At 48.7% G+C, this 21,450-nt stretch overlaps 2 protein-coding genes and 1 pseudogene across 3 annotated transcripts; 1 reads left to right on the top strand and 2 right to left on the bottom strand.

The window, feature by feature from the left end:
* Positions 1-1,609: 1,609 nt before the first annotated feature.
* Positions 1,610-7,140, bottom strand: LOC126022653 (cytochrome c oxidase assembly protein COX14). Of its 2 annotated transcripts, none has more exons than XM_049783628.1 (2): positions 6,983-7,140; positions 1,610-1,986 (listed from the first exon to the last, which is right to left on the bottom strand). In XM_049783628.1, exons 1-2 carry the CDS (start codon positions 7,116-7,118, stop codon positions 1,805-1,807), a joined length of 318 nt encoding a protein of 105 aa, XP_049639585.1. In that variant the 5' UTR covers positions 7,119-7,140; the 3' UTR covers positions 1,610-1,804. The 2 variants fall into 2 exon arrangements, with proteins under 2 accessions (XP_049639585.1, XP_049639584.1); XM_049783627.1 differs by lacking the exon at positions 6,983-7,140 and adding an exon at positions 6,641-6,822.
* Positions 7,141-9,291: 2,151 nt separating this feature from the next.
* Positions 9,292-18,272, bottom strand: GPD1 (glycerol-3-phosphate dehydrogenase 1). Its single transcript, XM_049783526.1, has 8 exons — positions 17,483-18,272; positions 16,866-17,043; positions 15,735-15,875; positions 14,865-15,003; positions 14,384-14,496; positions 13,341-13,574; positions 12,811-12,917; positions 9,292-9,957 (listed from the first exon to the last, which is right to left on the bottom strand). The coding sequence occupies exons 1-8, from the start codon at positions 17,521-17,523 to the stop codon at positions 9,861-9,863; spliced, it is 1,050 nt and encodes a 349-aa protein (XP_049639483.1). The 5' UTR covers positions 17,524-18,272; the 3' UTR covers positions 9,292-9,860.
* A 2,693-nt stretch (positions 18,273-20,965) lies between these two features.
* LOC126023262 (uncharacterized) lies at positions 20,966-21,075 on the top strand (annotated as a pseudogene).
* The last annotated feature ends 375 nt before the right edge of the window (positions 21,076-21,450 follow it).

Here is a 21,450-nt window from a genome sequence, read left to right as displayed (position 1 = left end):
TTCAATTCCCAGCATCCCATAAGGTCGAGCCTGCCAGGGGTGATTTCTGAGTGCCGAACCAAGAGTAACCCCTGAGTACTGCCGGGTGTGGCCCCCTCAAAATACAGCAACAACAAAAAGATATTGTGCCGGAGAGATAACATGGAGGTAAGGCGTTTGCCTTTCATGCAGAAGGATGGTGGTTCGAATCACGGCATCTCATATGGTCCCCTGTGCCTGCCAGGAGCAATTTCTGAGCATAGAGCCAGGACTAACCCCTGAGCACTGCCGGGTGTGACAAAAAAAAAAAAAAAAAAGGGGCCGGGTAGGTGGCGCTGGAGGTAAGGTGTCTGCCTTGCAAGCGCTAGCCAAGGAAGGACCGCGGTTCGATCCCCCGGTGTCCCATATGGTCCCCCCAAGCCAGGGGCGATTTCTGAGCACATAGCCAGGAGTAACCCCTGAGCGTCAAACGGGTGTGGCCCAAAAAAAAAAAAAAAAAAAAAAGATTGTTGTAGACCAAGCTGTGAGTCAAGATGGTATGAGGGGTGGCATTGTGTTGTTGTAGTTCACAAAAAAGGGGCTTGGTGCCTCTTCCTCTTTCTGAATGCCAGTTATCATCCAGGACAGAACTACCTGGCAAGTATGGTGGCCATTATTTATTTTGCCAAGAATAAGAACTTTTTGCTTGTATTCAGGGTTCTTCCTGGTGTAGCTTAGGAGTCTATGTGGAGTTCTAGGCATTGAACTCAGATTGGTCACATGTAAAGCAAGTGCCCTACCTGTTGTACTATCTCATTAGCCCCATTGAGACTTTTTTTTTTGGTGTTTTTGGACCATACCCAGAAGCACTCAGGGGTTATTCCTGGCTCTGAACTCAAAAATCGCTTGTGGCAGGCTTGGAGACCATATGGGATGCTGGGGATAGAACCAGGGTCAGTCCTCGGTTGGCTGCGTGCAAGGGTAAACACCATACCACCGAGCTATTGCTCCAGAATGAGACCTTTTTTAAAAAAATTTTTTTTCTTGGGCGAGAGCAGGTTTGATCCCTGGCATCCCATATGGTCCCTTTGTGCTTGCCAGGAGCCAGGACCAATTCCTGAGTACAGAGCAAGGAGTAACTAACCTCTGAGCACTGCCAGGTGTGCCCCCAAACAAATTTTATTTTTCTTGTCACACCCATTGCTCAGAACTTACTCCTGGCAGTGCTTGGGGAAACATATATGTACTGGTGCTAAGGATCAAATCCCCATTAACCACATGAAAGACAAATACCTTACACAACGGTACTCTCTGGGTCCAAAAGCACTTTTCCTATTCAGCCCCCAGCATCCTATATGGTTCCTAAAGTGCCGCCAAAAATGGTTCCTAAGAGCAAAGGAGTAATCCCTGAGCACTGATAGGTGTGCCACCAAAACAAAAACTTTATTTGGTTATCCCTGTGATATTCAGACAAAAGCCAGTAAATATATATGAAAATTATCTGTACGTTTTTTTCCTCAATCATGTGCATAAGATTCTTTTTTTTCTTGTTCAACGGGTTATTGGTTAGATTCCTGAATACCACACCACTGGAAATGACTCCCCCATCCCCCCACTTTCATCTATTTAAATACCAAGACACAGACAAGGCAAAATATTTATTGGTGTGCCTCACTTTCCCATTCCTGATATGATCTGATAACCTCCCATATCTAGCAGTGTTGGGTAAAGCATGATCATCTGAAAACCATTACAGTCCTAGTTCTCTCATTTGGAAATAATTGCAGGTGAGGTCTCCCCACAGCATGTCTCAGGCTCTCTGCTCAGAGGAAAAAAACTCCCTTGTTTACAAGGCTCCTGAGGTCTTCTGTTCTTCTGCAGCCTGTCTCTGGGAGCTTTGCCGCTGGAAATACCGGTAGGCTCGGGCGCTGCAGAGGTAGCCCCCATACACGGTGAGTAGAATCATGGAGCTGGAGAAGGTCTTGTAACCAATGTCTGCTAGTTGCTTGGCAGTAGGCATGTTGTCACCTACAAGACAGAGTAGATTCAGATCTTAGGGCCTATTAAACTTTTTTTTTTTTTTTGGCCACACACGCTCAAGATCGATCACTAGATGAGAATAGGCAACAAGTCACTGACAAAAATTAATGGAGTGCACTGAACTGGAATTGACATTAAGTAAAGGACACAGGTTCTTGGCCAGGGCCCCAACATGTCCATAAATCATCTTCCCATAAGCTTCATAAATGCTTATGCATTTCCTTAGGTCAGGGAGAAACAGATTTTATTTTTTGGCCATACCTCACTATGCTCAGGATGCCAAGGACTGAACCTGAGCCAGCTTTGTGCAAGGTAAGTGCTCCATCCACTATACGACCTCTCTGGCCCAGACTTGCTAATTAAAAGAAAGAGAGTGGTGAGGGCTGAAGTGGTATCACAGTGGGCAGGGTGCTTACTTTGTATTTGGCTGACCCGGCGCCCCTCCCCCAGAGCCTTAAATATTGTCAGATGTGGCCCCAAACAAAAACAAAAATGAAATTTTATTCTATCTCATACACAAAAAGTAATTCAATGTGGATCAAAGATCAGGGGCTGGAAAGATAGAAGGATGAGGAAGGGACTTGTGTTGAATGTAGATGGACTAGGTTCGATCCCTGGGATCCCATATAATCCTGAGCCTGCCCTAAAAAAGACCCCTCAAGAAGATGGGGAGAAAATAGTTGTACAAAATACTTGAAATAACGACAGACATCCAAAATCATAAAGGTCAGCAACAAAACAAACCAATTAACTCCATCATAAAAGGGAGAATGGGGCCAGAGATACAGTATAGTGAGTGGGTAGAATACTTAACATGCACACAACGTTCCCTATGTCCAGTGGGCCCTCCAGGAGTAATCCCTGAACAGAGCCCAGGAAGCCCCTGAGACCCTGGATGTGGCCCAAAATTAAAAAAATAAAATAAAAATAGGGAGAAGAGTCAGAGAGAGAGTAAAATGAGGAACTTGCCTTGCACAAAACCACCCTGGGTTCGATCCTAGGTACCACATATGGTCCTCTGAACCCTATTAGTAGCAAGTCCTGAGCAGAGTCAGAATTAAGCCCAAAACCACCCCCAATCCCTAGACTGGGGGAACACAGCCTAGGCTGGAACACCCTGGTACCACTCCTCTGAGCCAGGAGGGAATCCCCCTGTTTCAAGCCAAACATTGAGAAAGAGAAAGGTGTGTGTGTGTGTGTGTGTGTGTGTGTGTGTGTGTGTGTGTGTGTGTGTGTGTGTGTCAGGAGGGCTAGTTGTGTATGTGTGTGTGGGGCTTTAGTTATGCATGATCATGCTTTTGCACATGATCCTAGCTATGTGTTTGTGGTCTGTGTTTGAGTGTCTGACAGCGCTCCCATTTGCGGACAGTTTGCACTATATTTATTGAAAGTCAGGATTGAGGAGCCCAGGCAGCAAGACAATAGCTTCTGGGACCTGCCTGGGTACTGAAGTCTCCCCAGACTCTCAGGGTCTGGAGGAAGGCTCACAGATTATCCTCATTAAAGTCTTTTTCAGTAGGAAAAAAAATTTAAGACCAAAAAGAAAAGAGAAAATATTTGCACACCTACATTCATTGTTTCTTAATACAATAGACAGGATACGGAAACAAACCAAGTGCCTAATGACAGGTGAATGGAAAAAGAAAATTGTGGTAAATATACAATGGGATACTATGTAGCCACAAGAAAAATTAAAGCCATGCAGTTCACTGTAAATTAGAATTGGGAGGTTATCCTACTGAGCAAGATAAATTGAAAGATAAATTTGTTATAATTTCACTGATCTGTGGAATACAGAAAAAGAACAATTTCAATCCACAATAAAACTCGAATACTGAATTAGACTAGAGAATGCATGACTGGACAGAGCAGAGGGGACCATTATGCCAACTGGAAATACTGGTACATAGGTGAGGGTCTAAAATAAAGGTTGTATTATCTAGAGGTAAAAGAAGCACAGATTAAGTATTATGGAGTGATTAGTAAGTAGGTTTAAGCAAAAGTGGGAAAACATTATGGAAAATGCCAATAAGATATATAATCTACAAAGACCATATGGCTCTTTTCTTTTATAGGCTCTCCCCGCTGCCCCCCATACAGGGAAGACCAAAAGGCTCAGGTTTCTTCATAGGAAAACTCATTCTTTTAGGGACTGGAAAGGGTCCAGGGGTTAAAAAGCAATGCAATGAGAGATAGCACAGCAGTAGGGCATTTGCCTTGCATGTGGCCAATCCAGAGTGGGCTCTAGTTCGATTCCCGGCATCCCATATGGTCCCCTGAGCCTGCAAGGAGCACAAAGCTAGAAGTAACCCAAGTGCCGCCAGTTGTGACCCAGGAAACCCATCCCCCCAAGAAAAAGGCGATGCAGTGGTAGACGCGATTAGATGGAGGTACCACCACATGATCATTAGGTTATCAGCACCCCTTGGCAACCCCAAGCACAGTAGGGGTGGCCTGATCATTTCTGGTCACAGTGAACCCTGTGTTCCCTTGTAGGCATTGTTAGTGAGGTTCCCTCACAAAGGAGAACTTAATTCCTTCCAGTTTAGATTTACTGGAATGTAATACAGTGTGCAGGATGCTTACCTTGCATGAAGCTCACTTGGGTTCAATCCCCGACATCCCATATGGTCCCCCCCCCAAGAACTGTCAGAAGTGATTCTTTTTGTTGTTGGGCCACATCTAGTGGTGCTCAAGTGTTATTCCTGAGCTCAGTAATCACTCCTGGAGGGCCCAGGGTACCACAATAGATATCGGGAATTGAACTTGGCAGCATGAGGAAACGTTCTAACAGCTGTGCTATTGCTCTGGCCCTTGCATTTTTGTTGGTTGGTTTGGGGGCCACATCTGGCAATACTCACGGGTTCCTCCTGACCCTGGCAGTGCTTGGGGAACCAGATGGAAAGCTAGGGATCGAATCCAGGTTGGCCACAAGCAAGGCAAGCACCTTCACTGCAGTTCTCCACCCCACTGGGGATTCATCCTCGCACCAAAAATGCTCTATGTCAAATTCAAGAGCAGAGCTGTGGGTTCCTGTGTCTTTTGAGGATGCTCTTGTTTTGTTTTGTTTTGTTTTGTTTTTGGGCCACACCCATTTGATGCTCAGGGGTTACTCCTGGCTATGGGCTCAGAAGTCGCTCCTGGCTTGGGGGACTATATGGGAAGCCGGGGGATTGAACCGCGGTCCGTCCTAGGCTAGCGCAGGAAAGGCAGGCACCTTACCTCTAGCGCCACCGCCCGGCCCCTTGTGGATGCTCTTAAGGCAGCACTGGTCATAAAATAAATCCCCATGGTTTGTGAGATTACCCCATACTTTGTCCTTCAACCACAAGGACAGGTCTAATGCAGGTGGCTGTGAAAAATTAATAAACCAAGCCAGGCAGAAATCATGGAGTCACTGGCTTCTCTCTCATGGTGTCTCTCCAAAGGTGCCAAATTGCTCTTTCTTTATTTTTCTGGAACAAAATCCACCAGGCGGGTCAGGGCAGGCGGGTCAGCCCACCTGGTGGGCTTGGTGATTTGATTCCTGGTTTCCCATATGGTTCCCCTAGCCTGCCAGGAGCAATTTCTGAGCGGAGCAATTTCTGAGCACAGAGCCAGGAGTAACCCCTGGGCGCCGCCCGGTGTGACCCAAAAACCAAACCAAATCAAACCAAATAAAAAATGCCAAACAGGGGCCGGGCGGTGGCGCTGGAGGTAAGGTGCCTGCCTTGCCTGCGCTAGCCTAGGACGGACCACGGTTCGATCCCCCGGCGTCCCATATGGTCCCCCAAGAAGCCGGGAGCAACTTCTGAGCGCATAGCCAGGAGTAACCCCTGAGCGTCACAGGGTGTGGCCCAAAAACCAAAAAAAAAAAAAAAAGCCAAACAACAACAATAATAATGAAAAAACAAAACCATAGTGCTAGGGTTTTATTTTTTTTTAAATGTTTTTTGGTTTGTGGGCCACATCCAGCGGCGCTCAGGGGTTATTCCTGGCTTTAGAAGTCGCTGCTGGCAGGCTTGGGGGACTATATGGGATGCCAGGAATCAAACCCAGGTCCGTCCAGGATCGGCTGCGTGCAAGGCAAACACCCTACCCCTGGTGCTATCTCTCTGGCCCCAAAAGGGTAGTTTTAAAGGAAAGAGGAAGATGGGGGACCCTGTGTTTTGGGCTCATAGCTGAGTGTTATCTTATAAATGATAACCTGTGGGCTCGGAGAGATAGCATGGAGGTAGGGTGTTTGTTTAGATACAGAAGGACACTGGTTCGAATCCCGGCATCCCATATGGTCCACCGTGCCTGCCAGGGGCGATTTCTGAGCGCAGAGCCAGGAGGAACCCCTGAGCGCTGCCGGGTGTGACCCAAAAACCAAAAATAACCAAAACAACAAACAAGAAAGATAACCTGTTTTCTGCCTCAACGGAGTTTACAGACAGCGGGAGACAAACAAGCAACCTTAAGAGGCCCCAAGACGAAGACTTCACGCGAAGGACAAGGCCGCGAGTGAGCAGGACAAAGGCGTGCCGTGGAATGCTAAGCTGGGGCAGCAGAGAAGCGAGGCGTTGGTTCCGAGCGCTGACAGCTTGCAAAAGACGGGGACCCGGCCCGGCAAGGGCGCAGCGGTCGGGGAGGAGGAGTCGCTGGGCACGAGCGTACGTACCGGGAGGCGCCTGCGGGCTTGCACAGGCGGCGGAGGTGGCGGCCCGTGACCTCTGGGCTCCGGGGTCTGCAGCCGGAGAGCAGCGGGACGAGGCGCTTCCCGGGACCAGGTAGCAGGCAGGCCCGCTCGCTCCCACCAGCGCCCCCTGCTGGCAGCCTCCGGTCACGCCGACGCCGCGCATGCGCACAACCCCGGCATTCCCCACCCACGTGAGGACAACCCGGAAGAGCCCAAACTCTGAGACGCTATTGCCGAGGAGAGCCCCCCCTTTCCTTCCTCCCTCTCCATCCGGGGCCCCGCTCACACGCCCCACGACTTTGCTCCAAGCCGCCGAGAACGTACCGTCCGCGCAAGCCCACCCGGGAGGCGGGAGGCCGAGCCGGCGGCTGTCAGCTTCGCACTTCCGCTCTGTCGACTTCCGGCATCCGGGCCTCTGACCTCGCGACCCCGCCTCCCCCGGCGCGGTGCCCCGTTGCATCCTGGGAGTTGTAGTCCTTCGCCGCCGCTGAGCAACGAGGCTCGATGGCCCCGGCTGTGTCGGCTGCATTTAGGCTTGGCACTTAGGCACACAAAGGCGGCTTTTCCGAAACAGAGAGTCGTGACTCCCCAGCCCGGGGCGCGGTGACAGTCCCCGTTAGCTAGGAATATTGTCTCGGGGTTCGGCCTTTTGCAGGTGGCCCCTACAGCCCGAAGCTCCTGCGGCCGAGCTCAGGTAGGAGGAAAACGCGAGGGCCACGGATGCGGCTGCTTGGCCGAGGCCGGAGTGGGCTCCGAGGAATCTCACTTTTCTCCTCCTTTAGGTGACCTCAAAGCCTTGCAAAGCGCCGGCAAGGGACCCAGAAGGTCCCAAGGCTCTGCCGCTACAGGTGTGAGCAGCAGGATTATAAAGTAGAAAGGGGCCGAAGAGATAGCATGGAGATAGGGTGTTTGCCTTGCATGCAGAAGGACGGTGGTTCGAATCCCGACATCCTGGGCCCGGAGAGATAGCACAGCGGCGTTTGCCTTGCAAGCAGCCGATCCAGGACCAAAGGTGGTTGGTTCGAATCCCGGTGTCCCATATGGTCCCCCGTGCCTGCCAGGAGCTATTTCTGAGCAGACAGCCAGGAGTAACCCCTGAGCACCGCCGGGTGTGGCCCAAAAACCAAAAAAAAAAAAAAAGAAAGAAAGAAAAAAAAAAAAAAGGAAAAACAAAAAAACAACGAATCCCGGCATCCTATAAAAAACTGTATAAAGCGGATTTCTTTTTCTTTCTTTGCAAGGCAAAACGCCCTACCGCTATGCTATCTCTCCGGCCTGACACCACAGTCTAACCACGTCCTGGAGCACCCTTTCTCCAACCTCTTTCTGGAAGATGCATGCATTTGGGGTGGACAAGCATCCCTTCCATTCATTGGGCAGTGAACGAGAATAGGCAAAGGTGTTGGCCTGTCCGAGGCTGCAGGGGCTGACTATCACCCACCAGGCTCCCGGTTCCAGGCCCTATTCTCCCTCCCCACACTACTCCTGCCTCCCTAACTTGCCCAGGAGGAGAGAAAGTTGAATCTGGTGCCACCAGGGGCCGCCACAGCAAGCTGAGAGCCTCTTCTGCAGGCGCAGCAGCCTCCTGGCGCCTATTTATAGCCCAGAGACTGGCTGCTGACTTTGGCCATCTCTGGCTGCCACCGTGCCCTGGAGCTAGGCCAGTCTTAGGTCAGCTCCTTCCCTTCTCCCTTCCTGTGTTTCCTTCCCCTGATTTTTGTTTTATTTTGTTTAGGAGCCACACTTAGACTCCTGGTTCCGGGTGGTACTCTGAGACTATTGTCTAGTGCTGGGTCCAAACCAGTGTTGCGCCATACGTGCTATCTCTCAGGCTCCAAGAGGGGTAATGTTTTCTAGCTGCTGCACCTTCAGACAACTAGGAGGAGCTGGCCTTGGAATGTCAGGACCCCTCCATTCCCTGTCCATTTTCAGGGCCCCTGGTTTTCACATATAGGTATGAGTTACTTGTTTTGGATAGACATGGGATAGCTGAGAAAGAGGTACTGGATTTGGGAGGAGGAAATTGAGCCAGCGAGGTGCTGCAGGAGTATGAGGCGCTCTTGGCATTCTCTCTCTCCCTCCCTCTCTCTTTCTCCATCCCCCCCACCCACACACACTCTGAGCTCGAGTTGGCTGCAGGAGCATTAGAGGCTCTCTTGGGCATTCTCTCTTTCTCTCCCTCTCTCTCTTTCTCTCTCTCTCCCCTCCCTCCCTCCTTCTTTCTCTCCATTTCCCCCTTTCTACACACACACACACACACACACACACACACCACCACCACCACCACCACCACCACACCACACCACATCACTCCAGAAAGGAGGCAGGGCAAATACAAATGTCACTAGGAGCAGTGATCCCAGGCAGCTATGAAAAGGTATTGCTATATCAGCAGATTAAGTTCCTGCTTCTCAAAGAGGGTGCTAGTAGGGAGGGTGAGGGAAGACTTGGAAAGGTCACACAGGGTGGGGAGAAGCTGACAAAGAATTAGAAACCAGGAAGTCTCTGGGGGAGAATGGCAAGCCCTGGGGGGCAGAGATGCCAGTCTAGCAGCAACTCTGGTGCCAGGGCAGCCTGGGGGAGTAGGAAATGACAGAGGTTTCTGAGAACGCAGATGTTGCTAGGAGAAGGCAGTTGTTTGAGATCTTTGTATTTTGTTAACAAACACTGAGATCCATTGAAGCTGTGTGGGGCCTGGCAGAGGTCAGAGCAGAGGAGTCCCCAGGGCCTTTGTCAACCTCAAAGCCCAGACCCCTCCTGCTTAGCCCTTGCCTCATTCCTCTTGTGGCTGATGTACTTTATCAGTATGCTGGGCTTTTGGACACGATTCCTGGTCTTTGAGGCAGCAGTAAGCAGCTCTTACTTAGCCTCTCTCTCTTTCTACACCCCCCCCTCCAATACTCAAATAAGGCAGCACTTGGGCTTGATCATTTCCATCTCACAAGACTAGTTAAAAACCCAACATCTGAAGAGGGACAAGGCAGCTCTATTTCTGGAAAGATGTGGCAGGAGGCAGCTGCAAGCCACTCGGTGGTTCAGCATTTCCAGGCAGGTAGCTGGGCTTCACAACCTTCTGTCCTTTGGTGAAAAGTTGAGAAAGGCTGCTCCAGGAGGAGTCCCAGATCTTTTTGGCCAGGTACCCCAAGCTTCTGCCTGTCTCCACTGGGGCAAAGAATCTTCCTGGCCTGGACTCTGGGCCCATTCACATATGTTCTGGGTGATTGCGCAGGCAGTGGATGAATTCAGTCACTGGCAGATTCTCATAGCATATCCTGTACACAGCCATGAATAGAGGGAACCTAGAAAGGACAGGAGGGACACAGCTTAGCATACTAAACTCCCCATCTTTCACCTAACTTTCCACTCCCCTACTGTTTTGCCTTTGTGCCCAAGCAAATACTGATACTTAGTTTCTAGTTGCTGATAATTTGAAATTCGTAGTCCTGCATTTTTTGTTTGTTTATTTGTTTGTTTTTGGGTCACATCTGGCGGTGCTCAGGGGTTACTCCTGGCTCTGCACTCAGAAATCACTCCTTGCAGGCTCAGGGGACCTTATGGGATGCTGTGAATCAAACCTGGGTCTATCCTGGTCAGCCGCGTGCAAGGCAAACACCCGATCACTGTGCTATCACTCCAGTCCTCTAAGAGTAATTCTTGAGTGCAAAGCCAGGAGTTACTCCTAAGCATTCCCAAGTGTGTCCCTCATCAAAAGAGAAAATAAATTGGGCTGGAGAGATAGAATGGAGGTAAGGCATTTGCCTTGCATGAAGAAGGACGGTGGTTCGAATCCTTGACATCCCATATGGTTCCCCGAGCCTGCCAGAAGCGATTTCTAAGCGTAGAGCCAGGAGTAACCCCTGAGTGCTGCTGGGTGTGACCCAAAAACGAGAGAGAGAGAGAGAGAGAAAGAGAGAGAGAGAGAGAGAGAGAGAGAGAGAGAGAGAGAGAGAGAGAGAGAGAGAGAGAGAAATATCTTGTATTCATGAAGCCAACTGGCCAAGGCAATTTCACTGCACCTCAGTATCATCAGCTATAAAATAGGACTAGTCTTGAGCTAGGGATATAGCTAATCAATAGAGCATTTGCCTTGTATATGTGACACTGGGTTTAATTCTCATCACCAACACACATGTGCACTCGCACGCACACACCTTAATTCTTGTCGCCAACACACATACACACATAGACACACCCCTAGTAGAAAAAATTAATAAAGATAGTAAATGTTATATAAAGTGTTCAGTAAATGCCAATTTCCTTCGTTCCAGCCTCTTCCTACTTCCTTAGCCAGGAGGCTTCACCCTGACCAGTCATGAGCTGATCTATTGAGCCTTTTTCATGTGCGTACAAGGATTCCTTCTCAGACCAACAGAATCAATCTATCACCCCCATTGTATTTATGTTCTTAGGAAGTAGAGATTGTTCTCACACTTGAGAGTAAGATTCGGTGACAAAAGGCCATGGGGAAAGAGCTTTTTTTGGGGGGTATGGGGGGGAATCCAAAGTAGTGCCAACTCCTGATGATACCAGAAGCATCAGAAAATGCTCAGAACTGGGGCCGGAGAGATAGCATGGAGGTAAGGCGTTTGCCTTTCATGCAGGAGGTCATCGGTTCGAATCCCAGTGTCCCATATGGTCCCCCGTGCCTGCCAGGAGCAATTTCTGAGCGTGGAGCCAGGAGTAACCCCTGAGCACTGCCGGGTGTGACCCAAAAACCACAAAAAAAAAAAAAAAAAAAAAAAAAAAAAAAAAAAGAAAATGCTCAGAACTGAGGCTAGAGTGATAGTACAGCAGACCCCCTATGGTCCCCAGAGCACCACCAGGAGTAATTCCTGAGAGCAGGAATTTTTCCAAAGAAAATGCTCAGAACTGGGCAGGAGTGTTATAGAACAATGGGCACTTGCCTTGTATCCAATTCAATCCCTTGTACCCCAGATGGTCCCCCAAGTCTGCCACTGAGTAACAGTGAGAGCCAGGAGTAACACCTAAGTACCACTGGGTGTGACCCAAAAAAACAAAAAAGAAAGAAAAGAAAATACTCAGAACTAAGCAGAAAATGCTGAGGCCCAGTTGGGGATGGTGGTGGTGGTAGTACAGTGTCACTTGGGACCTTGAGTGAAAGGTATATACCAGTGAACCCTGAGCTATCTCCCCAGCCCCAATGGGAATAGACAGAGGCAGGATAGTCAGATGTACTTATTCTTTTTTATTTGTTTGATTTTTGTTTTTTGCATGTTCAGGGGTTACTCCTCACTTTGCACTCATCAGTCAGTCTTGAAGGGTCCAGAGAACCATATGGGATACTAGAAATTGAGCATGGATCTGCTGCATGCAAGGCAAGCTGTACAATTGCTCCAGCCCATGATACACTTATTTTTTGTTTATTTTGGACCACATCTGGTTATGCTCTGTGGTTACTCCTGGCTCTGCACTCAGGAATCACTCCCAGCAGTGTTCAGGGGACCATATAAGTTGTCAGGGATCAAACTGGGTTGGTCATATGAAAGGCAAATGCCCTATTCACTGTGCTATCACTCCAAACTTAACTTATTCTTGTTGCTCTAGAAATTCAACCCATACAGCTGAGGGCAGGGAAGAAAGGACAAAGAGAAAGCAAGGTGGTATAAAGAGCATTAGACAATGAGTACAAAGACCGTAAACAAGGGCCAGAGATATAAGATAGAAATTAAGATACTTGCTTTGTATGCAGCCAACCCTGGTTCAGTTCCCAGCCCTGCATATTGGTCTCTTGAGCACCACCAGGAGTGATTATGAGCACCACATGGTATGGCCCAAATAAACCAAAACAAAGAACCATAACTGAGGACAGAGCGAAAGCACAGCGGGTAGGGCATTTGCCTTGCATGTGGCCGACCCTGGTCCGATGCATCTCATATGGTCTCCTGAGTCTTCCAGGAGTGATTTCTGGTGCAAAGCTGGGAATAACCCCTGAGCACCACAGGACATGACCTCACAAAACCCCAAAAATACCCCACAAAAAACAAAGACCATAAACTAGCAATTGGCCTCACTGGCTATCTCTGTAAAAATAGTCTATGTCTGTAAAAATAGTATCTGCACAAGAAGGTGAAGGTAATGAAAAGACTCTTGGCTTCAGTGCTTCAACCAGTGTGGCTGAGGCAAATACTTACTTTTGCAACAGGCCCTTCTGCTTGATGATGCTATGAAGTTCTCGGGCTGTCTGGGGCCCCTGCAGCTTCTGCCCATTCAGCATCTCCTTCTCCAGTTGCTCAATCGGCTGTGAAGAAGACAGGATAGGTGCGTGGAAAAGAAAGCTATGGGTGTGTGAATCACAGTATAAGGCTCAGATAAACGGTGGGGGTTTTGGAGGGAAGAAAGGCTGTGCAGGGCCTGGAGAGATAGCACAGCGGTGCTAGCCTTGCAAGCAGTCGATCCAGGACCTAAGGTGGTTGGTTCGAATCCGGTGTCCAATATGGTCCCCCGTGCCTGCCAGGAGCTATTTCTGAGCAGACAGCCAGGAGTAACCTCTGAGCACTGCCGGGTGTGGCCCAAAAACCAAAAAAAAAAAAAAAAAAAAAAAAAGAAAGGCTGTGCATGTTCACACAATCCTAATGTTTATGTTCAAGAGACTCAAACCAAGTTCCTTTACCATGATACCAAGTCTCCCCTCTCCACCTTCTTCCTTCTGTCCTGGGCCTACCTTTCCTGTGCGAGCAAAGGCTTCCGCCACCTTGCGGTTCCGCCCTCCATAGCAAGTAGTGATGAGGTCAGCAACACCACAGCTCTCCAAGAAGGTGGCAGAGGACACAGGACCACGGCAGAAGATCTTGGCAAAGGCGATCATCTCCATGAGCCCCAATCGAATCACTGCTGCCTTGGTGTTGTCGCCAAAACCCAGTCCATCACAGAAGCCAGCACCTATGGCCACTATATTCTTTGGGGAATTGAAGTCATAGATGAGAAAGAATCTCTGTCTGCAGGTCTCATTTGGGCCCTCAGCACCTGCCTCATGCTCCTTCCCTTCACTATGTACATACCTACTGAGTAAGTGAAGTATAGTGGGCATGCTCCTAAATTTCTTTGTTTGTTTTAGAGCCACACCCAGCATAGCTCAAGGTATACTCCTAACTCTGCCCTCAAGGATCGCCCCTTGTAACTGTTCAGTTCAGTCCCCAACAGTGCACATTGTCCCCTGATTACAGAGCCAAGAATAGTCCCTGAGCACCTTCAGGTGTGGATCCCTAGCATCCCATATGGTCCTCCGAGACTGCCAGCAGAGACTTTTGAGCACAGAATCAGGAGTAATCCCTGAGCATTGTAGGGTGTGGCTCAAAAACTATACCCCTCCCCCCCAAAAAAAGGGGTGAGGATCACCCTGGTGGTGCTCAGGAGACCATATGTAGTGCCAGGGTTCTAGGGATCAAACCAGGGTCTGCTACATACAAGGCAAGCTATATAGTCTTTCTAACCCTTTTCCAAAATTTCTTATTTCTTTGTTTCCCATTGTTACATTAGGCTGGGCCTATGCACTTTGGTTCTCTAACCCTGCCCCTTCATCCTTGAGGACTGAAATTGCTGATAGTGAATAATTGGCAGACCTTGCTTCTGCAGTTCTTCCTATTGTATGGATGGTCCTTTGTGGGGGAAGGGAGCAGCTGAGGTCCTAGTAGCCTTGCATAACTAAGCCAGGCCCTCCTTTAGGACCTTCTCCCAACACTAGCATTGCCTCATTGCTCTGCTCACCTTCAAAGCCCCGCAGATCTCTACTGTGTCAACCTCTTGCACCACTGTGATGCGGAAATTGGGTGTCTGCATCAGATCTTTCAGAAGCTGTCCATGGGCCATGTCCTTGCAGCCTAAAGTAGAGAAAGGGTACGAATTTATTGGAGGGGTATTTGGGGAAGGGATTGGGCCACACCTGAAGGTGCTCAGGGGTTATTCTTGGCTCTGTGATCAGGGGACTGTGCACTGTTGGGGATTGAACTGAACAGTTACAAGGCTAATGCCTTAACTTCTAGACTATCTTTTTGCTACATTTGCCTTAAGACCAGCAACCTTTGCCCTAGAGATGTTCCAGCCCTCCTTCACCTTTGATGCTTTCAGTTCATCATCCTTTGCCAACCTTATGGAAAGAAGAAGATGGCTTAGTGAAATGGGGGGATGAGTATGGTTAAGGGATATAATGGAGATGTGCTATATATGTAGGTGGTGACGGGGTTCTCACCAATGGTTGTTTCACAGAACTTCTCCTCAGCCACCTCACTGGCAATGTTGGCCCCCATTAACACACTCATGGGGATGCCAAGGCACTCTGCAATCACGTCAGAGATGAGCTTCAGACCACTGGGGCCCTCATCTACTCCCTGGGCACAAGATGGAGCTCAGGTCAGATGCACTTTATGCCCAATGAGTGCTCCCCCTCAAATCCTGCCTCTTCTAAATTAACCTACTCCCCGACCCCCCAGACCATTGTCTCCTTGACCCCCAGGTCCCATGGCAAAGCTTGCTCTGAGGAAGGAAGACAGCATGTAGAAGAGACTCCACATACCCTCAACGAATCTCTAAGATAGTGTACCCACAACTTAGACAACCCTTCTTGAGCACTCCAATGCAAATTCCATCCTAACCACTGCTCCAAACAGGTTTCCCTTTCAGATTTTCAAACACCATGCTTTTTATATTCCCCAGGCAGCCCTTAACACCTCCTAAACTCTCCAAGACATATGACTCCAAAGCAATCTCTTATCTGTTCCCAACCTCCCTCCCCTTTTATTTGTTTTCGTTTTTGTTTTTTTGGGGCCATACCCAGCGGAGCTCAGGGTTACTCCTGGCTCCACTTAGAAATCACTCCTGGGAGATTCGGGGGACCATATGGGATGCCAGGGATTAGGCAACTGCCCTATCTGCTGTGCTATTGCTCTGGCCCCTACCTCCCTACCCTTTCCAAAGGCCCAGTCCAACTCAAAGCCCACTTTTCTCCACCCTATCAAAAGAAAAATATAATAAACTTAGTCTACTAAGTTTATTTTCTGTTCTTACTTCACCCACCCACAATAGTAGCCATTCCCCATCCAAGAAAAAGTGTGCTTGGCACCTTAATAAGTGATAAGCCAATAGCATCTGCCTTCAGGTGGCCCTTGAGCTGGTTACAGATCTTGCCGATAAACTGATGAGGCACCACAAAAATCAGGATGTCAGCAGCCGCTGCAGCTTGGACAACATCTGGGACAGCCACCTGTAGGAGTGACCAGTGCTCATGGCGTGACAAACTTCTAGCATCTCCCAAACCCCATTTGGGACATCTAGGGAACAAAATGTGAGGCTTGCAGGGGAGAGGATAGGGTATTTGTAGGGCTAAATCTGAAAAGGTAGAATAAGATTCTTGGAGGAAGAGTCTCTCCCTCAGCCATTGCTCCCTCTCTAGTTTCAGTTGTCCTGGGCTCTTCTCAGCAATCTCCTAGTCCTTGGCTATGAAACAGAGATGGAGGCCAAAGGAGACCTTGTTTTGGCAGGAGAAAGGCCAAGTAAGGTTTCTTTTATTATTAGCCTGTTCCTTAAGGCCCCCCAAGAAGAAGGAAGAGATCATTTCTGCTCTTTTTTGCTCCACTTTTGCAGATGGAGAGTAAATAATAGGGATTCTTTTTTATTTATTTTATTTTATTTATTTTTTTGGTTTTTGGGTCACACCCGGCAGTGCTCAGGGGTTACTACTGGCTCTCTACTCAGAAATTGCTCCTGGCAGGCTCGGGGGACCACATGGGATGCCGGGATTCGAACCACTGTCCTTCTGCATGAAAGTCTTAGCTCCATGCTATCTCCGGCCCCAATAATAGGGATTCTATGAATAAAGACCTTAAGTTCAAGAAATAACTTCTATGCTAGTAACACAGTGAATGAGTAACAGGATTAAAACAGGTAGCCTCAGATTTGGAAGCAGAGAACCTGCTTTTGGCTGCTCTAGAGATAACTTTCTTGCCCTCTCCCTGTTTTTTTTTTGTTTGTTTGTTTGTTTGTTTTTCCTATCTAGGAGCCCTAACCCTTATCTAAGGTTAGGGATGCAATAGGTTCCCCTTCTTCACAGAAGTGCTCAGAAGCTGAGTAAAGGGGTGCCCTGAGCCTGAAGTAAGTTTCCTAAGATGTTTCCCCATCCAAGTAGCACCTGAAATTGTCCCCTTTCAACAAGAGGCACCCCCTTCATCCTCCCTTGCAGGGTTGTGGGGCTCACCACATTGGGGGGCAGCTTGTGCCCTGGCAGGTACTTGACATTCTCATGCTGTGTGTTGATGATCTCAGTCAGTTTTCTGCCTCCAACATCTTCCTCAAACACCCACATGGTCACTTTTGGGTCAAAGTGTGCCAGCTGGGCTGCTTTGCTGCCCACAATCTTGGCGATGGCAGAGCCCCTGACAGAAAAGTACAGGAGTTGGGGTGTGAGGAACAGGATGGCTGGGTGCCACCTTGGGATTTCTCAGCAGCCCCTAGTATTTGTCAATTTCTTCATCACCCCCATCCCAGTGACAGAGCATATTCCCTAAAAACCTAGAAGCAGAAAGGAGATTCTGTCTACATCACACCACTCTGCTGATAGGGACAGCCTTCTGTTTTCCCTGCACCCTACCCCTCAAACAGCTTTCCAGGCAAGGCAACACTGCAGCTTGCTCCTTGGGGTGAACAGGTGCAGCTGCTCAGGCCAGCAGAGCTGGGAGAACAGGCACAAGCAAGAGCAGGGGAGCAGTGGTTTCCTAACCAGTCTGTCTCCTATCCATCAAGCCACCCTCTGTAATGTCCTGTGAACATTCCCATATTCCCTCCATTCCCATATCCCTTAACAGAGCTGCATACCAGTTGCCGGAGCCTATAATGCAGACTTTCTTGCTGGCCATGGTGCTGTTTCTCTGTCCAAGCCGGCTCTGTACCACACTTGCCAGCTCCTGCCGGCTGGTGGCATTTAACTCCACCACACTGGGATGTGGCCAAGTCCCGCCCTCCAGAGGTGGGTGGGAAGGCGGGCTCCCAGGGAGCTTGAGACTGGCTGAGCCAGAGAAAGGGGAGAAAAAGACTGATGGGGAACAGGAATAGACTGACAGGACCGCACTTTCTTCCTAAATTAACCCACTCGTGATGCTTCTCATGGTCCCAGCCCAGCTTGCTGCCATCACCCTCCCCCATTACAACTTCATTCTGCTATTTGGCAACAGCCCAGAAAGGACCAAGTGACTGGTCTCCCTCACACATACTTCTGTCCCAGCACTGGAACACACTTTGGAGTGGGGGTGGGAGTTGACACCACACCTGGTGGTGTTCAAGGCTTATTTATGACTCTATATTCAGGGATCATTCCTGGTAAGTTGAGGATATTACAAGGTGCCAGTGATTGAACCCTGGTCAGCTGCGTGCAAGGGATGTGCCCTTCTCACTGAACTTTTGCTCTGGCCCCATGGGACATAATTTAATCCTAGTAGTAAATGAAAGGATGTTTTTTCAGATGGGAACTGGCTCACACTATACCCAGGACCCCCAAACTATCCTATAGGGTGTTTTATTTTTATGGTGGGGAGGGCACACCTGGCAGTGCACAGGAATAACTCCTGACTCTGCACTCAAGAATCACTTTTGGCAAGCTCAGGGAACCATATGAGATGCTGGGAATATCAAATTTGGGTTGGTTGCATGCAAGGCAAGTGCCTTAACTGCTGTACTATCACTCTGGCCTATATAGGCTTGTTCTCATAGCAGTCACAGGGATGTATCATTGGCCCTATACTAGTTCCCAGCAGGGTTGTCCAGTACGCTGTTGTCTGGGGGGCCACATTAGTGATGCTCACAAGGTCACTGCCAGTATGATCTCAAGGGACTAAACTGTGGCGGATAGACTCTCACATGCAAATTACCCACCCACCCTTTTTTCTTTTTCAGTCTGAGGTATCTTGCATGCAAGGCAATGGCCTACTTTGGGCACAGTCCACACCAAGGGTAATAAGATACTCCAGAAGCCTGGAGACACAGACCAGCTTAATTACCCACAGTGGTTATCTCAGGGACTTCAGTGGGTCTTTCCTCATCTAAATGTCAAAGTTGGAAGGTCTCTGTACCATAGGGCCACCATTCTCCTTTTGCAGACTGGGCAAAAGGAAAAGGAAGACAGGAGAGAAAAAAAAAAAACAGCTGGAGGGGCTGGAGCAGTGGCGCAAGCAGTAGGGCTAAACTAGGACGTGCTAGGGCTAGCACGGTAGGGGTAACCTAGGTTAGCACGCACTAACCTAGAATAGACTGCAGTTCAATCCCCAGGCATCCCAGCCAGGAGTGATTTCTGAGCGCATAGCCAGGAGTAACCTGAGCGTTACCAGGTGGGGCCCAAAAACCAAAAAAAAGAAAAAAAAAACAAAAACAAAAACAGCTGTAGTCAAGGTCCTTCAGAGGCTCTGAGCTTCCTTCAGTTCTCTTCGGATTCCAGGTTCCCAACCTAAGAATTCCCTTGGACTAATGTCAAATTTACAAAAGCTAGAATGAGGGAGGTAGGACCTGGGGTAGTTGTGACCTCTGGAGTTTTGTGGTTTCATTTGCTGTGATGTTGGTTGTATATTCTGGAACAGTTGAGGGCTCTCCAGCACCCACAGCCATCTGTTTGACTAAGAGGGGGAGCTCTGATTTCTAGGCTGAAGTATGACGCAAGAGCTCTCTAGCATTCCCATTTGTGCACCTTGGCCTAGAGGGCAGACGCCACGGTGTGCTCATGTGCTGACCTCCTACCTTGGCAAACTGTTAAGTGGGTGTTTCTATTCCCTTGGGTTGCTGCTGACCCATGAGGGTGATAAGCTCTGGGCCAGAGGGGAGTCTGTGTGCAACCAGTCTTAGGGTAAATGGGCAGAGGTCAAATGTGAGTTTTTTTTTTTCTTCTGTCACTCAGCAGTGCTCAGCGCTCACTCCTAGCAGTCTTGGGGGACCATGAAGTGCTGGAGATTGAACCCAGATTGGCTGAGTTCAAGGCAAAAATCCTACCCAGTATACTATATTTGGCTCTAGCCTCAAGAAATAGTTTTCTAAGTTCTAGGGACTGTTGTTAGAAAAGCCCACCACGTTCTCCTTCCAGGGCTAGTGTTTGGAATTGGCAGTTGTTTCTTAGGAACAGAGTTGCACATACTGCACACTGATCCTGTAAGCCATTCATGTTGTACTGGCATTAAGGTAGACACCAGTGCCAGGCAGCCAGCTAGGAGCAGTTTACAGTTGATGGAAAAAGATAGGTTATCCTTGGCACAGGAAAAGAACCGTAAAGAATAGCTGTTTACGTATAAAATTTTCCTTTCAACACTTCCATCTCTTCTCCCCCCCCCCAATAACTTGGGGGGGGGGGTCCTTGGTCTGCACCTGATGATGTGCAGGGCTTATTCCTGGTTCTGTGCTCTGGTATCAGTCCTGACAGAGCTCAGGGGACTATGTGGGTGTCAAAAACCAATCCCAGATCAGCTGCATCCAAGTCAATTGTGCCTTGCCCATTGTTCATTTACATTGGAAGTATGCAGAGACTCAGAAGTGGCTTGTCATGTAAGTTATCTGCACCACTAGAGCTTTTTCCCAAGAGCAAGTTTGATGATCATTTGGTTGAAATAGTGGTTCACAGCCATTCATCACAAATGTAATTAGCCTGTATAAAAACAGATGCTATTTCAGTGTCCTTGACATTTCTATTTCTCTACCCCAAATGATCACTCACACAGAATTTTTTGTCTTTTTAGTTTTTTGGCCACACCTGGCGATGCTCAAGGACTACTGGCTCTGCGCTCAGAAATCGCTCCTGGCTCGGAGACCTTATGGGATGCTGGGGATCAAATCTGCTTCCATCCTGGGTCAGCTGCGTGCAAGGCGAATGTCCTACCACTGTGCTAACTCTGGCCCCATCACTCACACATATTACTCTCTGCTTTCTATACTTGTCTGGCAAGTCCTCAACTTCTAAATTGGAGGGCCGGAGAGATAGCACGGAGGTAAGGCGTTTGGCATTTGCCTTTCATGCAGAGGTCATTGGTTTGAATCCCGGCATCCCATATGGTTCCCCGAGCATGCCAGAAGTGATTTCTGAGCCTGGAGCCAGGAGTAACCCCTGAGCGCTGCTGGGTGTGACCCAACCCTCCCCCCGCCCCCCAAAAAAGTTCTAAACTGGAAGAATATTTTATCCCTGGTGAGTTTATGTACGGTAGTCTTTCTCAGCGATGGTGTCAAAGCACTTTTTGAGGGGGAATTCAGAATCTTGGCCACACTTGGCAGTGCTGGAGGATTATATGCAATGCCAGGGACCAAACCAGAATTAGCCACATACAATGCAAAAGCCTTAAAAATCACACTATCACAGAAAGAGGAGGTACAGTAAATGCTTCCCATATACACCTCAAACCAGGTCCTTTGCCTGGTCTGTATTGTGAATGGGGGGGACAAAAAAAAGAAAAAAAAAATCACACTATCTCTCCCCAAACATATCCTTTGGGGCCACACCTACCAGTGTTCAAGGGCTACTCCTGTGCTAGAGTTGCTTCCAGAGTTTGAGACCAACCATGTGGTGCCAGGAATTGAGCCTACACCTCTTTATGTCCTCAACCTATTGACCTGTCTAGCCCCCAAGGCTAATTTTGGGGATAGGGGGTTTGGGGCTACACTCAGTGTGCTCAGAGGCTATATAATAGCATTCATACTCTATTTTAGATGCCTTTTTGAGTAAAACAAAGCTATGGAGTAGCATAAAGAAAGTGAGTGAGCCACAGGATATAAAGCAGACTTATCAAAAGCAGCATAATTTCATACTTTTGCTAATGATC

Source organism: Suncus etruscus, chromosome 11 (assembly GCF_024139225.1).
Source record: "Suncus etruscus isolate mSunEtr1 chromosome 11, mSunEtr1.pri.cur, whole genome shotgun sequence".
Taxonomy (NCBI): domain Eukaryota; kingdom Metazoa; phylum Chordata; class Mammalia; order Eulipotyphla; family Soricidae; genus Suncus; species Suncus etruscus.
Note: the sequence above shows the minus strand (reverse complement) of the source record. Positions and strands in the feature narration are given on the sequence as shown.

Bases quoted from the DNA above. Each gene is read 5' to 3' on its own strand.
- LOC126022653 (XM_049783627.1), bottom strand. From the start codon at position 6,821: ATGCGCGGCGTCGGCGTGACCGGAGGCTGCCAGCAGGGGGCGCTGGTG. The intron at 1,987-6,640 runs GTACGTACGCTC...TCTGTCTTGTAG, and splicing joins AAGCCCGCAGGCGCCTCCCG to GTGACAACATGCCTACTGCC.
- GPD1 (XM_049783526.1), bottom strand. From the start codon at position 17,523: ATGGCCAGCAAGAAAGTCTGCATTATAGGCTCCGGCAACTG. The intron at 15,004-15,734 runs GTGCCAAGCACA...TCTTGTGCCCAG, and splicing joins TTGGCTTATCACTTATTAAG to GGAGTAGATGAGGGCCCCAG. The intron at 14,497-14,864 runs GTGAGAACCCCG...TCTCTACTTTAG, and splicing joins GTTCTGTGAAACAACCATTG to GCTGCAAGGACATGGCCCAT.